Raw genomic sequence first — 22,679 nt, 5'->3', positions numbered from 1 at the left:
CCAGTCTCTGAATGTACTTGAGTTGCCCAGCCAGAGCCCAGACTTGAACCTGATCGAACATCTCTGGAGAGACTTGAAAATAGCTGTGCAGCATCGCTCCTCGTCCAACCTGACAGAGCTTTAGAGGATTTGCAGAAAAATGCCAACATTTCTAAAAACCTGTTTTTGCTTTGTCATTACAGTGTGTTGTGTTTAGACTGATGGGGATAAAAACAATTTAATATGTTTTAGAATAAGGCTTCAACCTAACAACATGTGGAAAACGTTAATGAGTCTGAATACTTTCCAAAGTACATTTTCCTTCATTATTTTACCATAACCCTACCACCCTTCCCCTATTTGGAGTAAACTAATGAACAACAACACTTAGGCTTCTACTTCCAGCTTATACATACTATATTCATTTTAAGAACACAATCTATTTTACAATAGGTATCTTTTGTTTGTTTTTACTCCTATCCTTCCGTTTCCCTCAACCCCTCCCATCTATTTCTGAAGACCATCAAGTTTGATTTATATTTGCCATATATTTTAACTGTTCTTTTTCACAAAGTTCTGAACCTACACTACGGTCAAAAGTTTTAGGACACCTACTCATTGTAGAATTGTGAAGACAATAGTGAAGACATCAAAACTATTAAATAACACATTTGGATTCATGTAGTAACCAAAAACAGGCTACCTTAGGCCAATACCAAAATAAATTATCTATTGATTCTGTATCCCCACAACAAAATCTGCAGAGCTTTGATGATTTTTCTTGGTGGCAAGAATTCTATATAATCATTTTAGCTGAAAAGTACAAAGTCTTAAACCTTGCGTCATTTTATATTTGAACCCTGTACCATGGAATCTGTACATAAAAAAATCTCTTCCCAACTATTTTGCCATCTGTATGGCGCAGCTGTCAACATCCTGGTCCTCAAATGAAACTGGTATACTTTCCTATTTATGCTATTTTTATTCCTCCTCAAGTTTTGATCCTTTATATTGAGCAGACTGACCAGTTCCCTACCTCCACCCACTGCCACCTGCCGCCTCCATTTTTGGCGTAATGCTGTAATCAATTGGTTGTAATCTTGGATTGAGCAGACCTTCCCATACAACAACTCCATGAAAGACATAACTCTTATCATTTAAAAACAAAAAACCCTTTTCAAACATCTTTCCCATAAATACAGGTCTTTAATCAACCTGCACATTTGAGTTCAGCCATAATATTGTTTAAATGTTTTTTCTATCTTTTCAGGGGGATGAAATTGTAGCCAACTCTGCAATGCTTGTTTGAAAAAGAGATACAGTGGAGAGAACAAGTATTTGATACACTGCCGATTTTGCAGGTTTTCCTACTTACAAAGCATATAGAGGTCTGTAATTTTTTTTATCATAGGTACACTTCAATGGTAAGAGACAGAATCTAAAACAAAATCCAGAAAATCACATTGAATGATTTTTAAGTAATTAATTTGCATTTTATTACATGACATAAGTATTTGATCACCTACCAACCAGTAAGAATTCCGGCTCTCACAGACCTGTTAGTTTTTTCTTTAAGAAGCCCTCCTGTTCTCCACTCATTACCTGTATTAACTGCACCTGTTTGAACTCGTTACCTGTATAAAAGACACCTGTCCATACACTCAATCAAACAGACTCCAACCTCTCCACAATGGCCAAGACCAGAGAGCTGTGTAAGGGCATCAGGGAAAAATTGTAGACATGCACAAGGCTGGGATGGGCTACAGGACAATAGGCAAGCAGCTTGATGAGAAGGCAACAACTGTTGGCGCAATTATTAGAAAATGGAAGAAGTTCAATATGACGGTCAATCACCCTCGGTCTGGGGCTCCATGCAAGATCTCACCTCGTGGGGCATCAATGATCATGAGGAAGGTGCGGGATCAGCCCAGAAATACGCGGCAGGACCTGGTCAATGACCTGAAGAGAGCTGGGACCACAGTCTCAAAGAAAACGATTAGTAACACACTACGCCGTCATGGATTAAAATCCTGCAGCGCACGCAAGGCCCCCCTGCTCAAGCCAGCGCATGTCCAGGCCCATCTGAAGTTTGCCAATGACCATCTGGATGATCCAGAGGAGGAATGGGAGAAGGTCGTGTGGTCTGATGAGACAAAAATAGAGCTTTTTTGTCTAAACTCCACTCGCCGTGTTTGGAGGAAGAAGAAGGATGAGCACAACCCCAAGAACACGACCCCAACCGTGAAGCATGGAGGTGGAAACATCATTCTTTGGGGATGCTTTTCTGCAAAGGGGACAGGATGACTGCACCGTAATGAGGGGAGGATGGATGGGGCCATGTATCGCGAGATCTTGGCCAACAACCTCCTTCCCTCAGTAAGAGCATTGCAGATGGGTCGTGGCTGGGTCTTCCAGCATGACAACGACCCGAAACACACAGCCAGGGCAACTAAGGAGTGGCTCCGTAAGAAGCATATCAAGGTCCTGGAGTGGCCTAGCCAGTCTCCAGACCTGAACCCAATAGAAAATCTTTGGAGGGAGCTGAAAGTCCATATAGGCCCCAGCGACATCCCGAAACCTGAAGGATCTGGAGAAGGTCTGTATGGAGGAGTGAGCCAAAATCCCTGCTGCAGTGTGTGCAAACCTGGTCAAGAACTACAGGAAACGTAGGATCTCTGTAATTGCAAACAAAGGTTTCTGTTCCAAATATTAAGTTCTGCTTTTCTGATGTATCAAATACTTATGTCATGCAATAAAATGCTAAGTAATTACTTAAAAATCATACAATGTGATTTTCTGGATTTTTGTTTTAGAGTCTGTCTCTCACAGTTGATGTGTTCATATGATTAAAAAAAGTACAGACCTCTACATGTTTTGTAAGTAGGAAAACCTGCAAAATCGGCAGTGTATCAAATACTTGTTCTGTATACTTTGAAAAAAGTATAATTTTCAATTCACAGAAAATGAGATATCTGCACAAAGTCAAAAAGACAGTAGATTACTGAGCTTTTCTTAGTAATCTACTTGAGAACCATTTATGGATCAAGTAACACTTTTGAATAAGTGAAGATTTTAGAGAGATGTTTAGTGCTTTTATATTTAATAATCTCAACCCACCCTATTCATTATATAGATAGGCAGATAAATCGAGGAAAAAAAAATTTGCTCATTTTTAAATATTTTTTTATTTTGTACTTTCATTTAACTTGGCAAGTCAGTTAAGAACACATTTTTATTTACAAAGACGGCCTACCAGGATACAGTGGGTTAATTGCCTTGTCCAGGGGCAGAATTACACATTTTTTTAATTAATCATCAGGAGTAGGCAGCACCATAAGTAAGTGAGTAAACTGAGATATGACTAAGGAGTTAATCAGGGCAATATTTCCTTGAATAGACGGTATTTACCTCTCCGTGGTTATAGGATCTTGTCTATTTTTACACGTTTTCCATTAAAATGCATTGTGGAGAGCTCATTTATATATCTTGTGATTTGAATACCACGTATGTCTACTTCACCGTCAGGCCATGTTATAGGTAAACTGCAGGGTAATGTAAAAGTAGAATTTTAAAAATATCCAATACGTAATATTGTACACTTAGGTTTTAGTCCAGAGAGTCCAGAAAAGTTATCTAGATCTTCAATGAGATATTGCATGGATGTAGCTTGCAGACTTAATATAAAACGTGAGATTTTGGCATACAAGGACACCTTTGTTTTTAAGCTTTGAATTTCTAATCCTCTAATGTTGTTATTTGGTCTAATTTTAATAGCTAGCATTTCAATGGTCATAACGAATAGTTATGGTGACAGCGGACACCATTATTTAACTCCTCTTGACAATTCAATACTCTCTGAGAAGTAACCGCTATTTACTATTTTACACCTGGGGTTGCTATACATGACTTTTGCCCATTTTATAAGAGAGTCACCAAAATTGAAAAAAAATCCAGGCATTTATGAATAAAATCCATTCTTACTTTATCAAAGGCCTTTTCAAAATCCACTATAAATACCAGGCCTGGCTTCTTAGATGTTTCATGATGTTGTATTACTTCTAGAAGCTGTCGTATATTTATCTCCAATGTATCGTCCATGTAAAAAACCTGTCTGATCAGGATGAACTATTTCTGGTAAACCTTTTCAATTCTGAGTGCTATGCATTTTTTACATTACAACATGTAAGTGTAAGAGGCCTCCTATTTTTAAGATAGACCGAATCTATACATTTGCCATCTGGATCTTGTTATAATAATAGTGAAATGAGACCTTCCTGCTAAGTACCTGACAGACTAACATTTCATAGGAGTAGTTAAAACAACCTAACAATGGAGCTTTGAGAATTCCTTACAGCAGTGGTTCCCAAACTTCTTATTTATGAGAAAACTGACAATCAATTTATTACAAAAAACTTAACTTAGGGCCCTACTCAGTAATTTTGACACAGTCAGCTTGCACCTGTAAATAACTTTAATTAATAGGAAATTGTGTGTTTATTGTAGAAGAAAGGATCTAGCTTTTTAGGAGCTTTTATTAAGACCTGAATTCAAATACAAATATTTTCTAATACTCTGGGCTTGATTGAGCCTGCCTGGTACAATGTAACCTATAGAATAGTCAAAAAGGTGAAAACCCTTCCCATATGGCACTCCAAGTAGACAAGAGAAAACACAAAAAGATTTCAAATGGTATTGAACGCAGGTCTGCTCTTCTCCACTTTTGAAACCAACTGGTGCAAACATGGGCCCTAACTTTAATGTCTTCTCTTCTATAGGTGGCTTGTGATAATGGTCGTTGCTGGACAGGCCGTAATGGGGGTAAGTGAGTGGTTTCTACCAACGTTCTTTGAAATATCTCATAGGTTTACATTAATTTCGGCCTAAGTGATAAAGTGATAAATTCGGTCTCAATGTTGCAAAATTTGAAATTGTGATTTTTACATTGAATAAAAGTAGAGACTGAGCTAGAAAATGGTATATCATACAATACAACTGTGGAACAATGGGAAAGTAATTATGCTTTGAAAGTTGCTAAAATTGTAACTTCACTTTTGAGAAAATGGCTCTTGAATGTTTTGGTAAACCTACTGGAGAGCTCTTCTTTGTCTACACCCATTCAGCTTTGTTCACACCCTCTTAAGCCTTAGCCCATCTCTTTAAGGATTCACATGTGAGGCAATGTACTTAACAACCAAACATTTCAAGACTAAAGGCTGGTTTATACTACAGGTGTATTCGTAAATTCAATCTGGAGTGCCAGATTGCGCCCTGGGCGTTTGTAAACTCAGAGCGTTGTCAGGTTGTCCATTTGTAAAATTTCAGAGCACACACACTAGATTCTCTGGCCAAGGAGTAGGGTAGATCAAAGCGTTCTGACCTAATAACACCAGTCAAGCTCCCAAGCTAACTGGTAATGTTGGCTAGCTTGCTAGCTACTTCCAGACACATGAGAGAACAGCTCACACTGACCATTTTACTCGCCTTAGCAGAGCTGGTTAGGCTGTTTTCATGTTATCCATAGTGTTGATGACTAACTGTGCTGCTGGCAGCAATTCAATTACGCTTTGTTTGCCAACGTTTACTGACACCGGCCATATTCAACTGGTTTTGAACATTCGTAAATTTGTCAGTTATTCTGCACTCTGGCATCGGAGTAGATACCCAGAGCAAATTTACCAGCTATCGACAGTTGTCGCAGTGACATCATGCACATTCTATGGAAATGGTTACTTGCATAGTGGAGTCAGATCATACACGTAACTTTAGCTGGCGAGCCAGCCAGGTAACGTTAGCTAGCTACCTACCTAACAGTATGCTTTAACTTGAAATGAAAACAACTTTGTGACAAAATTAGAAAGGTGTAATGTCTGAAAATGTAGCTAGCTAGACTATCTTACCCATGTACATGGATGGACGCTTCTCCTCTCTGTCACGATGCCATGGTTGCCTTTAGTTTGAAGATGTAATCTGGAGGCAGGTGTTTTATACAGCTTTCCCTCTGTATATTTGCAATCAAAAGGCAGAATTTTCTCCATCTCCTTAGCTGTCCAACTCTAATTCCACCTGGCCTTCTACTGATTTCAAAACTCAGTCCTCTAGAAAGTGAAGAGCAACACTTTGATATCTTCCAAAAAAAGCCACGTTAGAAGAAAGGATTACCTACAAATATTGACCAACTCATGTTATAGACAGAAGCTTGCCACATGCAGACCAATCCGAACTCACCCAGCCCAGCCATTATCTCAGCCAATCATGCTAAGCGGGAAGGTTCCTGTCTTTTTCTATGGCTAAACCAACTAGACTCGTAATTTAACAATTTGTATTCGTATTTACAGATGTCATACAAGTTTGTTATTAAGGCACATGACAGTTCACATATTCCAGAAGGCATTTCTGCCAAAAAAACACAGTTCAAATGGCTTTCCTGTGAAGTAGTGACGCGTGACATATGCCTCCGAGTCACAAATAGAGGCAACACATATTGTGTTTACTTGCCTAACCCTTGCAAGTACTGTATATGTGCTTTATTCATTAAATTACTTTGATTGTTAATGTTCATTGATGTGCATAATAACCTATCTGTCCTGTTACTAGTGTATATGAGGTAGAAGGAAGTCTGATCATGCTTTGACACTTTAACCTCCACCTCCTGTGTTCAGACCAGGCCTGTCCATTCTTCCAAATTGCATAGCCACAGGGCGTAGAGGTGCTGAGGGTGCTCCTACACACCCTGAAATACCAGAGAAATGCGTAGTGCACTGGGCCTTTACCAGTCCTGTATTAGCGGACTGATGTAGCCATCTGTAGCGCGGACAAAAAAATTGCAGCACCCCCACCCCCAAACATCTGCCGAATTGTACACTTAACTGACCTTCATGGATTTTAGAGGCATTTCCCAAATTCAGTCCTTGGGATCCCAAGGGGTGCATGTTTTTGTTTTTTGCCCTAACACCACACAGCTGATCCAAATGATCAAAGCTTGATGATTAGTTGAGTATTTGAATCAGCTGTGTAGTGCTAGGGCAAAAAAACAAAACTCGCACACCTTGTGGTCCCGAGGACTGAGTTTGGGAAGCCCTGCTCTAGCCCATGCCTACACAAATCCAATGATTTTACATTTGTCTGGAGAAGTGTACTTGTGTACACTTTAGGAGAAAGGGACGCAGGGCTGCTCGGCTCTTGGCTGTTCTCAATGCTCACTGCATTATGGTAATGTTGGTCCAAAAAGTCCCTTTAGTCTCTCCCCCCACCACAGCAAAAAAAATCATATTTTATCTTCATTTAAACAGGGAGTCTGTCACGTTGGCATAATTGATTCAGGAGACAGGCGCAGGAATGCGTAATAAGAGGTTTTTATTGTACCCAATTTGCGGCGCGCGTGCAAAGGACGAAGACCAAACAAACACTAAACAAAAACACTGGGTTGAAACCCAAACAAAAGAGTGGGGAGGACCTTGAATGAATAACACATGCGCGCAATGATTAACACCACCCTGGCCCTTTCCGCAGTGCAACGACATTTGGCTCCGTGGACGATCACAGGAACGCAGTGAGGGTCGATCAGGACCCGATGCAGCTGCCGAAGTTGCGTCATCGTCGGACAGGCCAGTTGCCACTGTTGAAGTTGCGTCGGACTGACCAGTAGCAGTGGCGTCGGACGGACCGGTTAAGGCGGCGTTGGACAGGCTGTCTCCCTTAATGGTAGATTATTCTGTCACGCTGGTATGAGGATCGGGAGACAGGCGCAGGAATGCGTAATAGTTTTTTTCATTATACCCCAAATTATGTTGTGCTGTGTAAGGGCACGGGGACGAAGACCAAACAAACACGTAACAAAAACACAGGGTTGAATCCCAAACAAAATATCAAGGAGTACCTTGAATAAATAACACAAGCACCATGATAAACACACGGGACGAGACCCACAACCATCTGCGCAATCCATAAGGGCACGAAATCCCAAAACACACAGCACGGGGACTCACACACACCAACGGACATTGTAACAATAATCGACAGCGCCATGGTGAACAAAGGGCAAAAAAAGAAACATCCCCTTTTCAGGACCCTGTCTTTCAAAGATAATTCGTAAAAATCCAAATAACTTCACAGATCCTCATTGTAAAGGGTTTTAACACTGTTTCCCATGTTCAATGAACCATAAACAATTAATGAACATTCACCTGTGGAACGGTCGTGAAGACACTAACAGCTTACAGAGGGTAGGCAATTAATGTCACACTTATGAAAACTTAGGACACTAAGGAGGCCTTTCTACTGACTGAAAACACCAGAGGAAAGATGCACATGGTCCCTGGTCATCTGCGTGAACGTGTCAGTGTTCTGCCATGGACAGCGAAGGGCCCGGATCTCAATCCCACTGAGCACGTCTGGGACCTGTTGGATCGGAGGGTGAGGGCTAGGGCCATTCCCCCCAGAAATGTCCGGGAACTTGCAGGTGCCTTGGTGGAAGAATGGGGTAACATCTCACAGCAAGAACTGGCAAATCTGGTGCAGTCCATGAGGAGGAGATGCGCTGCAGTACTTAATGCAGCTGGTGGCCACACCAGATACTGACTGTTACTTTTGATTTTGACCCCCCCTTTGTTCAGGGACACATTATTAATCTTCTGTTAGTCACATCTCTGTGAAACTTGTTCAGTTTATGTCTCAGTTGTTGAATCTTGTTATGTCCATACAAATATTTACACATGTTAAGTTTGCTGAAAATAAACGCAGTTGACATTGAGAGGACGTTTCTTTTTTTGCCGAGTTTATTCAGTTAACCATACAGCTCCACTGAAATCTCTCAATTGGTTTCTTCAACTAGTGTTTTTCTATTTAATTTCTAAGGACATTGAAAAATCTACCTTTCCTAAAACTCAATTGTTCATTTGAAATTGAATAGAAGCACTTTAAAACTACAGGTGTAAACACTATATGTGTAACTCAAATCAAATCCAACTTTATTAGTCATTTGCGCTGAATACAACAGGTGTAGACCTTACTGTGAAATGTTTACTTACAAGCCCTTAACCAACAGTGCAGTTGAAGAAAGAGTTAAGAAAATATTTACCAAATAAACTAAAGTAAAAAATAATTTTAAAAAGTTACAATAAACTAACAATAACGAGGCTATATACAGGGGGTACTGGTACTGAGTCAATGTGTGGGGGTACAGGTTAGTCGAGGTAATTTGTACATGTAGGTAGGGGTGAAGTGAATATGCATAGATAATAAACAGCGAGTAGCAGCTGTGTAAAAAAAAAGGGAGGGGGGGTCGATGTAAATAGTCCGGGTGACCATTGGATTACATGTTCAGCAGTCTTATGGTTTGGGCGTAGAAGCTGTTAAGGAGCCTTTTGTTCCTAGACTTGGTACTCTGGTACCGCTTGCAGTGCGGTAGCAGAGAGAACAGTCTATGACTTGGGTGCCTGGAGTCTGACAATTGTTTGGGCTTTCCAAAAAAAACTGCCTAGTATATAGGTCCTGGGTGGCAGGAAGCTTGGCCCCAGTGATGTACTGGGCCGTACACACTACCCTCTGTAGCGTCTTACGGTCAGATGCCGAGCAGTTGCTATACCAGGCGGTATGGCCTCTCCCTAGTCTTTCACCCCTATCTATCTCTCTTAGTCTCTCTCTCTTTCTCTCACTCTCATTCCCCCATTTTGATCAGAATACAATGGACAGGATGAAACAGGATGCACTCTAGACACAACCAGCATGAAATACCGACCTGCTAAAAATCTCAGACCTGCGCATAGACACAGGTCATGTCATATGCACGGACGCATGCACACATACACACACTCAATGCAGGCACTTCATATGGAATGAGAAGGCTATAAGCACTTTTCTGTTATGCCTAGAGGTCTTGTTTGTGTTGATGGTGTTACCACATTCCGGTGGGGTTATGTAAACCCAGCGCCGGCCAGGCATGCAGACAGAGGCGCAGTTATCTCTCCTTTTGATTTAAGATTAACCTCCAACTCTCATTGCTTGGTTTTCATATGCAAAAAAAGAATGTGCATGCATATCCATGAATCATTCTATCTTGGATCAGAAGTAATCTTCTGTATCCATCTAACACGCACACACACATACTTGCAAATCTTTTGAAGCATCTTGGATATTTATTTATTTCACCTTTATTTAACCAGGTAGGCAAGTTGAGAACAAGTTCTCATTTACAATTGCGATCTGGCCAAGATAAAGCAAAGCAGTTCAACACATACAACAACACAGAGTTACACATGGAGTAAAACAAACATACAGTCAATAATACAGTAGAAAAATAAGTCAAAATACAATGTGAGCAAATGAGGTGAGATAAGGGAGGTAAAGGCAAAAAAAAGGCCATGGTGGCGAAGTAAATACAATATAGCAAGTAAAACACTGGAATGGTAGATTTGCAGTGGAAGAATGTGCAAAGTAGAAATATAAATAATGGGGTGCAAAGGAGCAAAATACATAAAGAAATACAGTAGGGTGAGAGGTAGTTGTTTGGGCTAAATTATAGATGGGCTATGTACAGGTGCAGTAATCTGTGAGCTGCTCTGACAGCTGGTGCTTAAAGCTAGTGAGAGAGATAAGTGTTTCCAGTTTCAGAGATTTTTGTAGTTCGTTCTAGTCATTGGCAGCATTGAACTGGAAGGAGAGATGGCCAAAGGAAGAATTGGCTTTGGGGGTGACCAGAGAGATGTACCTGCTGAAGCACGTGCTACAGGTGGGTGCTGCTATGGTGACCAGCGAGCTGAGATAAGGGGGGACTTTACCTAGCAGGGTCTTGTAGATGACCTGGAGTCAGTGGGTTTGGCGACGAGTATGAAGCGAGGGCCAGCCAACGAGAGCGTACAGGTTGCAGTGGTGTGTAGTATATGGGGCTTTGGTGACAAAACGGATGATACTGTGATAGACTGCATCCACTTTATTGAGTATGGTATTGGAGGCTCTTTTGTAAATTACATCGCCGAAGTCGAGGATCGGTAGGATAGTCAGTTTTACGAGGGTATGTTTGGCAGCATGAGTGAAGGATGCTTTGTTGTGAAATAGGAAGCCAATTCTAGATTTAACTTTGGATTGGAGATGTTTGATAGCCTCACAAGCTTACAGGATGTTTCATACGAGAAAGCCAGAATTATATGGCCCTGTCTTTTTTCTATTCTTAAATATTTGTGTTGAGCGCTATTACAGCTTGTTTTAAATTGTACAGTTGAAGTCGGAAGTTTACATACACTTAGGTTGGATGTTTGAGTCTGGAAGGAGAGTTTACAGTCTAACCAGATACCTAGGTATTTGTAGTTGTCCACATATTCTAAGTCAGAACCGTCCAGAGTAGTGATGCTGGATGGACAGGCAGGTGCAGGCAGCGATTGGTTGAAGAGCATGCATTTAGTTTTACTTGTATTTAAGAGCAGTTAGAGGCCACTGAAGGAGAGTTGTAATGGCATTGAAGCTCATCTGGAGGGTTGTTAACACAGTGTCCAAAGAAGGGCCAGAAGTATACAGAATGGTGTCGTCTGCGTAGAGGTGGATCAGAGACTCACCAGCAGCAAGAGCGACATCATTAATGTATACAGAGAAGAGAGTCGGCCCAAGAATTCAACCCTGTGGCACCCCCATAGAGACTGCCAGAGACCCGGACAACAGGCCCTCCGATTTGACACACTGAACTCTATCAGAGAAGTAGTTGGTGATCCAGGCGAGGCAGTCATTTGAGAAACCAAGGCTATCGAGTCTGCCGATGAGGATGTGGTGATTGACAGGGTCGACAGCCTTGGCCAGGTCAATGAATATGGCTGCACAGTATTGTTTCTTGTCGATGGTGGTTAAGATATCGTTTAGGACCTTGAGCGTGGATGAGGTGCACCCATGACCAGCTCTGAAACCAGATTGCATAGCGGAGAAGGTGCGGTGGGATTCGAAATGGTCGGTAATCTGTTTGTTGACTTGGCTTTCGAAGGCCTTAGAAAGGCAGGGTAGAATATATATAGGTCTGTAACAGTTTGGGTCAAGAGTGTCCCCCCCTTTGAAGGGGGGGATGACCGCAGCGGCTTTCCAATCTTTGGGAATCTCAGATGACACGAAAGAGTGGTTGAACAGGCTAGTAATAGTGGTTGTGACAATTTCGGCAGATAATTTTAGAAAGAAAGATTTTGCAACTCTTTCAGAACATCAGCTGACTGGATTTGGGAGAAGGAGAAATGGGGAAGGCTTGGGCGAGTTGCTGTTGGGGGTGCAGTGCTGTTGACCGGGGTAGGGGTAGCCAGGTGGACAGCATGGCCAGACGTAGAAAAATACTTATTGAAATTCTCAATTATAGTGGATTTATCGGTGGTGACAGAGTTTCCTATCCTCAGTGCAGTGGGCAGCTGGGAGGAGGTGTTCTTATTCTCCATGGACTTTACAGTGTCCCAGAACTTTTTTGAGTTTGTGTTGCAGGAAGCACATTTCTGCCTTGGCTTTTCTAACTGCCTGTGTATATTGGTTACTAATTTCCCTGAAAAGTTGCATATCACAGGGGTTGTTCGATGCTAATGCAGAACGCCACAGGATGTTTTTTGTGTTTAAGGGAGAGAACCAAGGGCTATATCTGTTCCTGGTTCTAAATTTCTTGATTGGGGCATGCTTATTTAAGATGGTGAGGAAGGCATTTAAAAAAAATAACCAGGCATCCTCTACTGACGGGATGAGGTCAATATCCTTCCAGGATACCCGGGCCAGGTCGATTAGAAAGGCCTGCTCGCTGAAGTGTTTCAGGGAGCTTTTGACAGTTATGAGTGGAGGTAGTTTGACCGCTGACCCTTTACGGATGCAGGCAATGAGGCAGTGATTGCTGAGATCTTGTTTGAAGACAGCAGAGGTGTATTTAGAGGGCAAGTTGGTTAGGATGATATCTAGGAGGGTGCCCGTGTTTACAGTTTTGGGGTGGTACCTGGTAGGTTCATTGATAATTTGTGTGAGATTGAGAGCATCAAGCTTAGATTGTACGATGGATGGTGTGTTAAGCATGTTCCAGGTTAGGTCACCTAGCAGCACAATCTTTGAAGATAGATGGGGGGAAATCAGTTCACAAATTTGTGTCCAGAGCACAGCTGGGGGCAGAGGGTGGTCTATAGCAGGTGGCAACGGTGAGACTTGTCTTTAGAGAGTTGGATTTTTAAACGTAGAAATTCAAATTGTTTGGGTACAGACCTGGATAGTAGGACAGAACTCTGCAGGCCAACTCTGCAGTAGATTGCAACACCGATCCTTTGGCCGGTTCTATCTTGTCTGAAAATGTTGTAGTTATGGATGGAGATTTCTGAGTTTTTGTTGGTCTTCCTAAGCCAGGATTCAGACACGGCTAGGACATCCGGGTTGGCAGAGTGTGCTAAAGAATTGAAGAAAACAAACTTAGGGAGCAGGCTTCTAATGTTAACATGCATGAAACCAAGGCTATTACGGTTACAGAAGTCACCAAAAGAGAGTGCCTGGGGAATAGGAGTGGACCTAGGCACTGCAGGGCCTGGATTCACCTCTACATCACCAGAGGAACAGGAGGAGTAGGATAGGGGTACGGCTAAAAGCTATGAGAATTGGTCGTCTAGGAGGTTGGTTGGGGTTACGGCAATTCAGACAGCTAGCCGGGCCATGGGTAGCAAGCTGGCAGATGGAGGTCTGTTTTTAGCCACCTTGTTCGTTTCCGTCTGTAGATTAGTGGGGTTCCGTGTGGTAGAGGGGACCAATCTAATTGGCAAAATAGTTATAGTTATAGTGGCCCAAGAAAATTGTCCGATAGACCTATTCAGATATCAGCCGATAAGACAGCTAACGATTAGCGGGCCGCAGATGGGCATTCAGACTTCGTTGCGATGGAGTGGCCAGTTGGATAACTCCCTCGGGCAGATAACGTCAGTAGTCTAGTCGTGAAGGCCCGGTGGGGCTCCGCATCGGCAGTAAAACGGGTCCGGATAGGTGATTGTAGCCCAGGAGTGGCTGATGGAACTCTTCAGCTGGCTAGCTCCGGATATGCATATTGGATATGCAGGGATATTGGTGGAAAGATCTAGGGTAGTTTTGTGGAATATTAAAGAATATCCATGAACCATTTTGCCCTGATACACCATCAAAACACACAAAACATCTCATGTAATATGCCAACACTCCAAGGCAACTAATTTGTGGAATGCATGCAACCCCAACAGTGTGGCTTTACTTCCAATCAGGGACTGATTCAAATGGCCAATACAAATGAATGACATGACCAATGGCCAACTTAGCCTCACAAGCTTACAGGATGTTTCATACGAGGCTATGGCCGACTATCTGGTGGATAAGAAAACCAGCATTACTAAAAAAGAAAGCCAGAATTATATGGCCCTGTCCTTTTTCTATTCTTAAATATTTGTGTTGAGCTCTATTACAGTTTGTTTTAAATTGTACAGTTGAAGTCGGAAGTTTACATACATTTAGGTTGGAGTCTTAAAACTCGTTTTCAACCACTCTACAAATTTCTTGTTAACAAACTATAGTTTTGGCAAGTCGATTAAGGCATCTACTTTGTGCATGACATAAGTAATTTTTCCAACAATTGTTTACAGACAGATTATTTCACTTATCATTCACTGTATCACAATTCCAGTGTGTTAGAAGTTTACATACACTAGGTTGACTGCCTTTAAACAGCTTGGGAAATTCCAGAAAATGATGTAATGGCTTTAGAAGCTTCTGATAGGCTAAATGACATAATTTGAGTCAATAGGAGGTGTACCTGTGGATGTATTTCAAGTGCCTCTTTTGCTTGACATCATGGGAAAATCAAAAGAAATCAGCCAAAACCTCAGATTTTTTTTTAGACCTCCACAAGTCTGGTTCATCCTTGGGAGCAATTTCCAAACGCCTGAAGGTACCACGTTCATCTGTACAAACAATAGTATGCAAGTATAAACACCATGGGACCACGCAGCCGTCATACTGCTTAGGAAGGAGACGCGTTCTTTCTCCTCGAGATGAACGTACTTTGGTGTGAAAAGGTCAAATCAATCCCAGAACAACAGCAAAGGACCTTGTGAAGATGCAGGAGGAAACGGGTGCAAAAGTATCTATATCCACAGTAAAATGAGTCCTATATCGACATAACCTGAAAGGCCTCTCAGCAAGGAAGAAGCCACTGTTCCAAAACCGCCAATAAAAAGCCAGACTACGGATTGCAACTGCACATGGGGAAAAGATCGTACTTTTTGGAGAAATGTCCTCTGGTCTGATGAAACAAAAATAGAACTGTTTGGCCATAATGACCATTGTTATGTTTGGAGGAAAAAGGGGGAGGCTTGCAAGCCAAAGAACACCATCCCAAACGTGAAGCATGGGGGTGGCAGCATCATGTTGTGGGGGTGCTTTGCTGCAGGAGGGACTGGTGCACTTCACAAAAATAGATGGTCACAAAATAGATGGTATCATGAGGGAGGAAAACTACGTGGATATGTTGAAGTAACATCTCAAGACATCAGTCAGGAAATTAATGCTTGGTCACAAATGGGTCTTCCAAATGGACAATGACCCCAAGCATACTTCCAAAGTTGTGGCAAAATGGTTTAAGGACAACAAAGTCAAGGTATTGGAGTGGCCATCACAAGCCCTGACCTCAATCCTGTAAAAAAATTGTGGGCAGAACTGTGTGTGCGAGCAAGGAGGCGTGTGCGAGCAAGGAGGCCTACAAACCGGACTCAGTTACACCAGCTCTGTCAGGAGGAATGGGCCAAAATTCACCCAACTTATTGTGGGAAGCTTGTGGAAGGCTACCCGAAATGTTTGACCCAAGTTAACCAATTTAAAGGCAATGCTACCAAATACTAATTGAGTGTATTTAAACGTCTGACCCACTGGGAATGTGATGAAAGAAATAAAAGCTGAAATAAACCATCCTCTCTACTATTATTCGGACATTTCACATTCTTAAAATAAAGCAGTGATCCTAACTGACAGGGAATTTTTACTAAGATGTCAGGAATTGTCAGGAATTGTGAAAAACTGAGTTTAAAAGTATTTGGCTAAGGTGTAACTTCCGACTTCAACTGTATCTGATTTAGATTTTGTCTTATTCATTGTATATGCAGGGATCCATTGTGAAAGGTCTCAATGGTCACTGTCATGGATCCCTCTGGAACTTCCATTGCGCTCACCTGGCCCCTATTCCCACTGACTGCATTTGTAAACTCAGCAAAAAAAGAAATGTTCTCTCACTGTCAACAGTGTTTATTTTCAGCTAACTTAATTAACATGTGTAAATATTTGTATGAACATAACAAGATTCAACAACTGAGACATAAACTGAACAAGTTTATAAGACATGTGACTAACAGAAATGGAGTAATGTGTCCCTGAACAAAGGGGGGGGGATCAAAATCCAAAGTAACAGTCAGTATCTGGTGTAGCCACCAGCTGCATTAAGTACTGCAGCACTTCTCCTCCTCATTGATTGCACCAGATTTGCCAGTTCTTGCTGTGAGATGTTACCCCACTCTTCCACCAAGGCACCTGAAAGTTCCTGGACATTTCTGGGGGGAATGGCCCTAGCCCTCACCCTCTGATCCAACAGGTCCCAGACGTGCTCAGTGGGATTGAGATCTGGGCTCTTTGCTGGCCAAGACATGCCTGTCTTGTAGGAAATCACGCACAGAACGAGCAGTATGGCTGGTGGCATTGTTATGCTGGAGGGTCATGTCAGGATGATCCTGCAGGAAGTGTACCACATGAGAGAGGAGGATCTCTTTCCTGTAACGCACAGCGTTGAGATTGCCTGTCATGACAACAAGCTCAGTCCGGACCGCCACCTCCAAATCGATCCCGCTACAGAGTACAGGCTTCGGTGTAACGCTCATTCCTTCGACGATAAACGCGAATCCGACAATTACCCCTGTTGAGACCAAACCGCGACTCGTCAGTGAAGAGCACTTTTTGCCAGTCCTGTCTGGTTCAGCGATGGTGGGTTTGTGACCATAGGCGACATTGTTGTCGGTGATGTCTGGTGAGGACCTGCCTTTACAACAGGGCCTACAAGCCTTCAGTCCAACCTCTCTCAGCCTATTGCAGACAGTCTCAGCTCTGATGGAGGGATTGTGCATTCCTGGTGTAACTCGGGCAGCTGTTGTTGCCATCATGTACCTGTCCCGCAGGTGTAATGTTCGGATGTACCGATCCTGTGCAGGTGTTGTTACACGTGGTTTGCCACTGCAAGGACGATGAGCTGTCCGTCCTGTCTCCCTGTAGCGCTGTCTTAGGCGTCTCATGGTACAGACATTGCAATTTATTGCCCTGGCCACGTCTGCAGTCCTCATGCCTCCTTGCAGCATGCCTAAGGCACGTTCACGCAGATGAGCAGGCACCCTGGGCATCTTTCTTTGGGTGTTTTTTAGAGTCAGTAGAAAGTTCTCTTTAGTGTCCTAAGTTTTCATAAGTGTGACCTTAATTACCTACCGTCTGTAAGCTGTTTTAGTGTCTTAACGACAGTTCTACAGGTGCATGTTCATTAATTGTTTATGGTTCATTATGTTTAAACCCTTTACAATGAAGATCTGTGAAGTTATTTGGATTGTTACGAATTATCCTTGAAAGACTGGGTCTTGAAAAAGGGATGTTTATATGTGAAGTTTAAGCATGTTCACATTTGACATTTTAAATATTGCTTAGTCAATTAGGAATTTTTAATAAGACCCATATTTTACCCATATTGTATCATTCAATTCATTGAGCATTGTATGAATCTTCCAGTCTTTACTGCCACATTGTGTCTGTATGCCTGAGCTCCTGTTTTGGTGCTGGATGGGTTGTGTGTCATTCCAAGTCTCAAGGTTAATCACACACAGTTTTTTCAAAGGCCTTGCGGGGCAAAGGTAAAAGTGGCTTAACGGACAAGTGTCCTCAGCTGACTGCCTGACACTGCTTGAAACTCTTTCCCCATGGTTTTTTTGTGTGGGTTCAGGTGTCAACATACCACTTGATTCAGATAAGATATATGGGTCAAGACTAATCACTTGTCATTTTGCATTAATTCATCATGATTTAACTTTTATTAATTACTTTAATGAATGAAGAACTGATCCTTGTTTGTGGCTGTACTTTATTTAAATAATCCGGTCTATGCTGTCTGTATGTTGCTGTGTCTGAAATCTGTCTTCCCTACTAGTTACTAAAGCAACATACTGTGTACTAATTGTACTACATACTAATTAGAAAACATATGCTGGAAGCAACAAATATTAACATTACTAGCCTCCTCCATACTGAGAATGCCTCATCTAATGCGCAATTGCGTTGTTTCCCGCCATTCGTTGATTTTAGTACAGCCCGTCTCCATATGCCCTTGCCTGATGCACAATTCCATACTTGTTAAAAAGCCGAAATTAGTGTAACATTCTGGAATTTAAAGCATACTCAATTGTCGAAGTTTACTATAAAACGTTGATTTCCTATTTGTGCATACGCATATCCAATCAGTACTATTTAAAATGCAAGGTATTCAGGTACAGGTATTCAGACAGGCCTAGTGTGTATCAAATCAAATTTTATTTGTCACATACACATGGTTAGCAGATGTTAATGCGAGTGTAGCGAAATGCTTGTGCTTCTAGTTCCGACAATGCAGTAATAACCAACAAGTAATCTAACTAACAATTCCAAAACTACTGTCTTATACACAGTGTAAGGGGATAAAGAATATGTACATAAGGATATATGAATGAGTGATGGTACAGAGCAGCATAGGCAAGATACAGTAGATGATATCGAGTACAGTATATACATATGAGATGAGTATGTAAACAAAGTGGCATAGTTAAAGTGGCTAGTGATACATGTATTACATAAGGATGCAGTCGATGATATAGAGTACAGTATATACGTATGCATGTGAGATGAATAATGTAGGGTAAGTAACATTATATAAGGTAGCATTGCTTAAAGTGGCTAGTGATATATTTACATCATTTCCTATCAATTCCCATTATTAAAGTGGCTGGAGTTGAGTCAGTGTCATTGTCAGTGTGTTGGCAGCAGCCACTCAATGTTAGTGGTGGCTGTTTAACAGTCTGATGGCCTTGAGATAGAAGCTGTTTTTCAGTCTCTCGGTCCCAGCTTTGATGCACCTGTACTGACCTCGCCTTCTGGATGATAGCGGGGTGAACAGGCAGTGGCTCGGGTGGTTGATGTCCTTGATGATCTTTATGGCCTTCCTGTAACATCGGGTGGTGTAGGTGTCCTGGAGGGCAGGTAGTTTGCCCCCGGTGATGCGTTGTGCAGACCTCACTACCCTCTGGAGAGCCTTACGGTTGAGGGCGGAGCAGTTGCCGTACCAGGCGGTGATACAGCCCGACAGGATGCTCTCGATTGTGCATCTGTAGAAGTTTGTGAGTGCTTTTGGTGACAAGCCGAATTTCTTCAGCCTCCTGAGGTTGAAGAGGCACTGCTGCGCCTTCTTCACGATGCTGTCTGTGTGAGTGGACCAATTCAGTTTGTCTGTGATGTGTATGCCGAGGAACTTAAAACTTGCTACCATCTCCACTACTGTTCCATCGATGTGGATAGGGGGGTGTTCCCTCTGCTGTTTCCTGAAGTCCACAATCATCTCCTTAGTTTTGTTGACGTTGAGTGTGAGGTTATTTTCCTGACACCACACTCCGAGGGCCCTCACCTCCTCCCTGTAGGCCGTCTCGTCGTTGTTGGTAATAAAGCCTACCACTGTTGTGTCGTCCGCAAACTTGATGATTGAGTTGGAGGCGTGCGTGGCCACGCAGTCGTGGGTGAACAGGGAGTACAGGAGAGGGCTCAGAACGCACCCTTGTGGGGCCCCAGTGTTGAGGATCAGCGGGGAGGAGATGTTGTTGCCTACCCTCACCACCTGGGGGCGGCCCGTCAGGAAGTCCAGTACCCAGTTGCACAGGGCGGGGTCGAGACCCAGGGTCTCGAGCTTGATGACGAGCTTGGAGGGTACTATGGTGTTGAACGCCGAGCTGTAGTCGATGAACAGCATTCTCACATAGGTATTCCTCTTGTCCAGATGGGTTAGGGCAGTGTGCAGTGTGGTTGAGATTGCATCGTCTGTGGACCTATTTGGGCGGTAAGCAAATTGGAGTGGGTCTAGGGTGTCAGGTAGGGTGGAGGTGATATGGTCCTTGACTAGTCTCTCAAAGCACTTCATGATGACGGATGTGAGTGCTACGGGGCGGTAGTCGTAATAGGCTATGCATGGCTGTCACTCATGCGTCCACCCTCGTACCCCAGAACTCTTATCTGTCTCTTGTAACTGGGTTTGAGAGCGAGGCATGCGGACACTCTGATCAGGGAGTGAGACAATCAGCCTCCACATCTCTAAACCCACACAGGTGATGTCATCAAGGCCACTTAAACCATTAGATTCTCTATAAACACCTCACTCTTTGAAACCTCTGCCAGATGCATTGAAACGTGTGTCTAAATGCACAGCTACTGTGTGTGCATGTGTGCGCACGTGTGTGCGTGCGTGTGCGTGCGGGCCCACGTGTACATGTACAATAGTGTATGATTATATACAAACATTTGTGCCAGAGGATCAGTGATGGAGCCACCCTGACTCTCTCCCTCTCATCATCTGCCTTCTGCTCCCTGTGTTGATAGTTGTTGTTGGCAGTGCTATATGAGTCTCTCCCTCCAGGAGATTGATGGCAGTAATTGCAGTAGTAATCAAAGGACTGTGCAGGGAGCTGTTCTGCTGTCAACAAGGAGCTCATCGCTACCCCCTCTCCTTTGTCCTGCAACCCTTCCCCAGACTGTCGATTTAAAGGACTTACCTGAGTTATGTCATTAGGACACCCGATGGGAATTCTAAAATAAGTTTGCAATTAAAAACTTTTCTTATTGAAACAGGATGTCCAGTTAGTCCCTCCCTTTTCAGTCTGTTTTCTTCAATCCCATGACTGTACTGGACTGCTCTGTGCAACAAGATAGATGTGTATATGACCCATCTATTCAATAATACTGTGTGTTTATGTTCTAATTCTTTCATTTCTATGCCAACTCTTCTGTTGACTATACTGTGATTGCAGTGTCATGCATCACTGGGTTGTTTGTGGTACATATTACGGTGTTAAACAGAGGTTTGGGTTGTTAGGAGCTGCTGTGCCATCTGCTCACTCTGTGTATATCCACTCTGGGCTCTGTTTTAACAAACCTAACGCAAACATAAATCTCAGCGCACTTGCTGTTGCGTTGTTGGTACAGTACTGTTCAAAAGTTTTAAGCAGGTGTTAAAAAATGCTGTAAAGTAAGAATGCTTTCAAAAATAGACATTTTAATGGATTATATTTATCAATTAACAAAATGCAAAGTGAGTGAACAGAAGAAAAATCTACAACAAATCAATATTTGGTGTGACCCCCTTTGCCTTCAAAACAGCATAAATTCTTCTAGGTACACTTGCACACAGTTTTTGAAGGAACTCGGCAGGTAGGTTGGCCCAAACATCTTGGAGAACTAACCACAGTGCTTCTGTGGATTTAGGCAGCCTCAGGTGCTTCTCTCTCTTCCTGTAATCCCAGACAGACTCGATGATGTTCACTTCCAGGATTCCTTGTTCTTCTTTACGCTGAAGATAGTTCTTAATGACTTTCTCTGTATGTTTGGGGTCTTCATGCTGCAGAATAAATTTGGGGCCAAACAGATGCCCCCCTAATGGTATTGCATGATGCATAAGTATCTGACTGTACTTCTCAGCATTGAGGAGACCAAATCCCCAAATTACCAAATCCCCAACTCTATTTGCAGAAATGCAGCCCCAAACTTGCAAGGAAATTCCACCATGCTTCACTGTTGCCTGCAGACACTCATTTGTGTACTACTCTCCAGCCCTTCGGTGAACAAACTGCCTTCTGTCATAGCTTTTTGGCCGCAATTCTTCCATGACGGCCACGACTTCTCCGGACAGTACAGTAGATGGGTGTATCACGGTCCCACTGTTTTCTGCCAATTCTGAGAAGATGGCACAGCTGGACATCTTCAGATTGCAAAGGGAAGTAAGCATGATGTGTCTTTCATCTGATGCAGATGAGTTTCCTTGGCCGACCACTGTGTCTACGGTCCTCAACGTTGCCCATTTCTTTGTGCTTCTTCATAAAGAGCATGGACAGCACATCTGGAAACCCCTGTCTGCCTTGAAATGTCTGCCTGGGAGAGACATTGCTGATGCAGTATAACTACCTTGTGTCTTGTTGCTGTGGTCAGTCTTGCCATGGTGTATGACGTTTGACAGTAAACTGTCTTCAGCAACCTCACCTTGTTAGCTAAGTTTGGCTGTTCCTCACCCAGTTTATTCTTCCTATACAGCTGTTTCTGTTTCAGTTAATGATTGTGTTTCAACCTACATATTGAATTGATGATCATTAGCACCTGTTTGGTATAGTTGTTTAATCATGCACCTGCCTATATGCCTACAAAATACCTGGCTTTGTGCAAGTGTACCTACAAGAATGTATGCTTTTTTGAAGGCAAAGGGTGGTCACACCAAATATGGATTTGATTTTTCTTCTGTTCACGCACTTAGGCAGCCTCAGGTGCTTCTCTCTCTTCCTGTAATCCCAGACAGACTCGATGATAGTTCATTGATAAATATAATCTATTAACATGTCTGTTTTTGAAAGCATTCTTACTTTACAGCATTTTTTCAAACCTACCTAAGACTTTTGCACACT

At 42.6% G+C, this 22,679-nt stretch overlaps 1 protein-coding gene across 4 annotated transcripts in view; it reads left to right on the top strand.

Moving 5' to 3' along the window:
* Positions 1-22,679, top strand: part of col4a4 (collagen, type IV, alpha 4) — a 159,474-nt gene that overhangs the window by 9,832 nt on the left and 126,963 nt on the right. For all 4 annotated transcript variants that reach the window (XM_021587194.2, XM_021587193.2, XM_021587197.2 and 1 more), the window contains one exon: positions 4,755-4,797. In XM_021587194.2, the coding sequence (XP_021442869.2) occupies positions 4,755-4,797 (43 nt within the window). The remainder of the gene's footprint in view (positions 1-4,754; positions 4,798-22,679) is intronic.

The sequence above is a fragment of the Oncorhynchus mykiss genome, chromosome 27 (genome assembly GCF_013265735.2).
Source record: "Oncorhynchus mykiss isolate Arlee chromosome 27, USDA_OmykA_1.1, whole genome shotgun sequence".
Classification (NCBI taxonomy): domain Eukaryota; kingdom Metazoa; phylum Chordata; class Actinopteri; order Salmoniformes; family Salmonidae; genus Oncorhynchus; species Oncorhynchus mykiss.
This window is presented reverse-complemented; position numbering and strand designations above follow the sequence as displayed.